Source organism: Trachymyrmex cornetzi, unplaced genomic scaffold, assembly GCF_001594075.2.
Source record: "Trachymyrmex cornetzi isolate Tcor2-1 unplaced genomic scaffold, Tcor1.1 scaffold495, whole genome shotgun sequence".
NCBI classification, from domain to species: Eukaryota; Metazoa; Arthropoda; class Insecta; order Hymenoptera; family Formicidae; genus Trachymyrmex; species Trachymyrmex cornetzi.
The window spans coordinates 28,173-34,861 of NW_017299784.1; the positions used below are offsets into that span (position 1 = coordinate 28,173).

At 35.2% G+C, this 6,689-nt stretch overlaps 1 protein-coding gene across 1 annotated transcript; it reads right to left on the reverse strand.

The window, feature by feature from the left end:
* Positions 1 to 849: 849 nt before the first annotated feature.
* On the reverse strand, positions 850 to 2,682 carry LOC108765508 (uncharacterized). Its single transcript, XM_018514266.1, has one exon. It carries the CDS (start codon positions 2,680 to 2,682, stop codon positions 850 to 852), a length of 1,833 nt encoding a protein of 610 aa, XP_018369768.1.
* Positions 2,683 to 6,689: the final 4,007 nt, after the last annotated feature.

Consider the following 6,689-nt stretch of genomic DNA (forward strand, 5'->3'; position numbering starts at 1 on the left):
TAGTCTTAAAGTACTACGATCTTTTTTAGCAGCATTAGCATATAGTTTGTCCGCCGACATAAGAGAAAGATGCTTTTCTTCAACTTTCATGATTGTACATGTATCTCCTCTTGCTTTAAATGTTGACTTGAAAACGCAACTAGCATTAACTGAAACCGACGAAAGTGCGTTGCGTGTTTTAGTTTTTAAATTGCTTAAGAGGGAAAACGTTCTTTCCGGATCGGCGTTTGAATTTGGAAGTGATCGTATACAATTCAGAACACTTGTTAAGTTTGGATATTTTGCAGTATTATTTGGATGCTGACGTTTCAAAATTGTTTTCCACATATTGTCAAAATTTAGTTTGGAAAGACTTTCTTTTTCATCAATTGTCAAAGGACCCCGCAGAATCCTTATAGGAAATGGCTTTCGGCTAATTTTTTTTAAAATTTGATATGTTGTAGTTCTCAACACGTAGAACAAAAGTGTCCATGGCCCCAAGGTCCGATCACGGGTAGTTTTCGAGATAAACCTCTCCAAAGTTGGACTTTTCGTACCTTATTGCAGCGTAATGCGGGTGCAGTCGATGTCGATGTACGATGATGCTTATGATTAAAGTGGGCGTACAGGTGCTTGCTTGCTTGCTTTTGTGTGTGTGCGCGTGCGCGCGCGCGCGTGCGCGTGTGTGTGTCAGCAGAGATAAGGACCCCACGGTTCGTCACTCCCGCAGTATTTTATGACTCCAAACCCTCTCTACTGTGTGTGTGTGTTTTGCGTGTGTGTGTTGTTTGTGCGCGCGCGTGTGCGTGTGTATGTGTGTGTGAGAGAGAGATATGTGTGTGCAAATTATTCATCAATAATCGCAATATTCTAAGGATTATGTGGAATTTCTCGGTCTGCGGCATCCAATACGGTATTGAGCAATGACATGTCAGGGTATTTGATGTTTTCCTGATGTCGTGCAAAACCTAGGTACCACAAAACGCTGGCAACGTGTGCACATGTACCTAGAGTACGAGCTCCAGACTGACACGTACAATAATATCCATTAATTGGCTCATTAAGATTGTGAGCAGCATTCTCATCATCCCTATTATCAGTCTCGTATGAAATGAAGATCTGATGTCTTGTTGCATTACGAAATCTGGAATACAATCTAATTCTCAGAAAACCTGGCTCATTGAAATGTTGATCAAGTTGAAATTCCTCATCATTATCTCTTAGTAACTTATCTTGGATATATGAAGATGCTAGATTTATTTGATAAATGCCCACAGTCAAATCTTTCAGGTAATTCAAATCAAATATAGGGAAATCTGCCACGTCACAATAATTGAGCCGTCTCCATTGGGCATTTCTTAGTCGCAAGTTATCTACCTCTACTCTCGCTTGTACGACATTAGGAGTTGTCGATCTCTGTAGCATTTCTCTAGCAAGCTCAGGATCTGCATTTTGCATTTGAATAATAGGATGATACCTGTTTAGTATAGCTCCAGCTATGCAATAAAATTCATTAAGGTTTTTTGTGTGCTGGAGATTTATTGTTTGTGCTAAGAACTTGAAAACTGACCTCAAGTGGCCATTCCGTGCTTCGACTACCCAACGATTTTTTGTGACGATACGTGAATCATTCGCATCTTGCGTTGAAAGTTGCCTTTGTCCGCGTTCAAGCAATGCAGGCATCTTGTGATCAATGCCTAAACGCTGGAGTAAGGGTATTGCATCACGATAACCTCTATCCACCAAAACGATGTCACCATTCTGAAACCAGCCTTGTAATGTTTCTGCATCTCTCTCGAATTCTTGACAAAGGATTTCGGCATCATTATTCTGAGCATCAGAGAAATAGGGACCAAAAATCGTTAAAATGTAACCATCGGAAGCTACAATTAAAGTTGGTTTAACGAGATGACGATGTTTGTGAACGGAATAGGATTGACGTAAAACCCGAAAATTGTTACTTTTATGTATATACGCGTAGGTACTGTCAATCACAGCGATAGCTCTTGGTTCTTCGGGTTGAGGATTATACAGTTCATTTGCAAACGCCGTCACATGCTGCATAATAAACTCTTGCCTTGTTATTGATTCGGGTCCAATGTTAGTCGGGACGAATCTCTGTAATAAAGATGTCCTAACATAAGCCACAACAGAACTGACAGTTTGTCTACTAGGATAATCAAAAATGACTTTGAGAAAATCGTCACTCAACCCCTGTCTCATCTTGCACAAGAATACCAACAAATCCTTTCTACTGACGTACCTTAGTTTTCCATTTTGGAGTACAGGATCACAATAAGTAAAAAGTTCTTCAAACTGCTGTTTACTGATTGGTGCTATACACTGAAATTCCTCATCAGTTAAGTGATTTTCATCTATACCTCTTGTTCTATTTGCACCCACGTTTCTCAGTTGATGTAAAAAAACTTGCAACTGTGGACCCTTGATAACATAAGGTCTATTGATGAAACGTAGTGCAGGTAATAATATTTTCGAAAAAAAGCCATTTTCATCCAAATGATTTTCACAACTCCTCACATTATCCGGTATATAGATATTTGTTTCTATGAAGACCTGAACTCTGCATTGTATTGATAATCTTCGTACATTATTTTGAACATTACAAATGACGCAAGTCTGGGATGCTGTTTGAGTCAAGACATTTAATCGTACACAAGTAGGATCTGCCTCGATCATAGCCATTTCATCAATAATTGACCGATTACAGTTTATACACAACCTTGAATTATCATCAAGATGTAAAGGGGGATGGTCAAACTCATCACGCCTTGTAATAGCTATTTGGCGTTTATTTACGTTCTCATCACCATCCATACGTGCCAATTGACGAATATTGAACGGTCTATTACATGTATAACATAGCGGCCGTACTAACTATATTCATCAGCGGATTATATTTACCAGAAGAAGTTATTCGTACTTGAAGGGATATTACCTAAAAATGACGTATGGTATGGAGAAAGAAAAATATTTCTTTTCTTAAGATAAATATCTTGACTATGAGTATAGAAGGGATGAACAATTGACAGTATAACAATAAATCAATATTGAAATAAGAAATCGCGGGTATATAAACTCGTAAGTATACGTTTTTAAGTCAATGTTATCGAAGCCCTAAGTCGTCTATACAGAAGATTCTGAGTCTCGACCTCAAAAAACTCATGTTCGACCGTTAAACGCCATGCCGTCATAGCGGTGAGATTCCGACCACGGATCGTGGCACCGTACGGAAAACCGGACGACCGATCCGATGATCGTTACGAGAAAATACTAATGATCCAATTAATGAATATTATTGTACGTATTAGTCTGGAGCTCGTGTACGCCCACTTTAATCATAAGCATCATCGTACATCGACATCGACTGCACCCGCATTACGCTGCAATAAGGTACGAAAAGTCCAACTTTGGAGAGGTGTATCTCGAAAACTACCCGTGATCGGACCTTGGGGCCATGGACACTTTTGTTCTACGTGTTGAGAACTACAACATATCAAATTTTTAAAAAAATTAGCCGAAAGCCATTTCCCATAAGGATTCTGCGGGGTCCTTTAATGGCAATGCGATCAATTCTTTCTTTAACGATTCTTCATCAAAACCACCAATAGTTTTAATTATGAAAGAAACGTCGTTGAAAGATGTTTCTCTATCATTTTCAAATAAACTTACTGAAGGTTTAAAAACATTTAATTTGATAAAAATATATCCGTTATTGGTAATCTTTTTCGAATTTCTTCTGCAGCAGTCACATAAAACGCCAAGCAGTTTTCTCTGACAGTTGTAATTACGTCTTCATGTCCTTGCTGTATTAATTCGTCAAGATATTCCTCACAGTCTAATCCCAAATTAATTTCATTTAGGTTTTTTTTAATTCTCCTTTAGAGAGAATACTACATCTATAAAAAAAAGTTTTAAATGTGTATTTTTCAAAAAATTTTTACTGATATCAAAAAGAAAGTTTGAAGATTTTGTTTGTAATTGATGTATTTTCGTTTCTGGTGCTTGAAAATATGCATTAAATTAATTAAAAAAATTTAAAGCATATTTTTAAAAAAGAAAGTAAGCTTTTGTCTCTACTTTGGACATTATAGATAACAGATATTCTGCAGACTTAATTTTTTCGCTAACAACAGTTTTATTTAGAAAATGACTTATTGAATCCCAAGATTCTAGAATTCTTTTTACACATGAATAATGGCAAAGCCAGCGTGTGTCACACAATTTTAAAATTTTCCGATTTGTTTCTTGAAAACATTCCAAAAATTCACGGAAAATAGCCGAACGCTTTGGACTGCTATTAATGTAAGTTGCAATCTTTCTTGTAAATTCCTCACAAAATTCGGATATTCTATTAGTTGCAGCATGTGCTGCTAATGAGGCGGAATGACAAGGACATGGAAGTGTTAGTAAACGTGGACAGACGCTTTACAATTTTGTTTTAAATTATGAAACTTTTCCTATCATGACAGATGCATTGTCACATGATAAGGCAACAATATTGTTAAATGGTATCTGTAATTTCCACATTTCACATTTAAATGCATGAAACAACTTTTCTGCGCTAGAATCTTTGGCATGGATTTTAATTAATTTAACTAATTGTGAGTAAGTATTTAATGTTTCTGAGTCAACATATCGAACAAAAAGCGTCATCCACTTATCATTACAAATATCAGACGTTTCATCTATAAAAATCGAAAATTTTGTGTTCTGAATTTTGTCTACGACACGTTCCGTCTCAACTGGGCACAAAACGTTCGTTATAATATTTTTACATTTTGTACGACCCATGCTCATGCTTGCCAACACTTTAGGATCTTTTCCTATATGTTGGAAACAACTAAGAATGTCTTTTGCAATGTGATGAGGAATATTTTTATCGGCGATCAGTGCGGCAAATCTGATCTCTGCTTCTCTTTTACGCTCATCAAATGACAAAAGCGGTTCATTAGTTTGTCTATTCGAATCATCAATCGATTTATTTATTTCAATGGATCTGTTTTTATATTTATCTAAATGCATTTTGGAATCTGCATGAAGATAGATGTGCGATAAATGAGCATCAAAAGATTTATCGCAAATTAAACAATAATACAAATGGTTATCATGTGGATTTTCGCGTAACCAACATTTAAATTCTTCAATATCTAACCATCCTTGTTGAAATTTTTCTTTATACGGTTTTTTTATTGACAATTGATCATCATCATTATTATTAGATAATTTCTTTTGTATTTTATTTTTGTGATATGCAGATTCTGCATGTCTCGAAACAGGTGATGAACACGAAAAACTTTTCTCACAAATATTGCAATAATAAAGACTATTATCGGACGATACTTCGCGTATCCACGATTTATATCGCTCATCAGTAAGCCAAGCTTGTATAAAGCTTCGGTTTTTTCATCACGATTGTTTTATCGCACATTTCCATGTCGATTATAAAATAAAATCAAGAAATGTAGAAAATATTAAAGAAGAAAGCGTACGTGTATGTTGCGTGCACGTGTGTGTGTGTGTGTGTGTGTGTGTGTGTGTTTTGATTTCTTATAATACTATAATACCTCTACAGCAACGAAAAATAGCAAGATGTCCGTTTGCCACCAAAGGAACGAATGTGATTATTCCACGTTGTCGGAAACACAATCGCGAAACGTATCGATGCGCGATTGTTTTTCCAACGATGCCAGTTCGCGTTGCTGCATTATTGCTTCAGTGGACAAACGCGAATAAGACACGCAGTGCGTCGAAGATGCAAGAGCAGATGTCAAGTAAGTTACAGACATTTTATTTGATAAGGCATAGGTTTAATGAAAATATGGGAAATATTTCTGTAATAGTTTAATACTGCTAATGAACGTTCAATAAGAAAGACCTCGTTTATATGATTTTCGATTAATATATGCGCTCCACATAATCCGAGGCACCAAATTCATTCGAGCACTCCGTATTAACCGAGGTGGTAGCTTGGATTACCATTTTATAATTTTCGCAATAGCTAACGAGATATTATTTACTAAACATCGTTGAATATTAGGTTTCAATAATTTTTTATTAAAGTACACTATCAACTTTACAGAAAAACAGCAAGAGACAAAAATTGTTTATTTTCTTGTTATAAAACTCCGAGAATTTTTTCAGAATTTGTTAATACTGTATTTTCTCATGTTCGTAAAAACAGTTGTTAAAAAAGCAGTACTAAAAAGTTGATAAAAAATTCTGATAAAATTTTTAGAATTCTATGAAAAAAAATGAACAATTTTTGTTTCTTACCTATTTTTTTACAAAGTTGATAGTATACTTCAATATATAAATGATTAAAAATCGATATTTAGTGTTTTTAATAATTAAATTATCCTGAAATACGTGGCTAATAAATAAACAATAAAAAAGGTTGAACATATGCCACACACTAGATCTTCTTCGTGAAAAATATCTTCCATATATTAACGTATAAAATTCACAAACATTAATAAAAATAATAATAGTTACAAAAATAATAAAACATATGATCAAACGATAATTACACTACTCAACAAAATCTAGGGAACACTTTCAAACACGCTAAAAATTGGGCAATATTCAGAACACCATAATTCAATGAAAAATCAACTTACATTTGCACATCGTTAGGCTCGTCTTCAATTTACTCAAAATCACATAAATTGAACCGCGAGGCAATGGAGAAA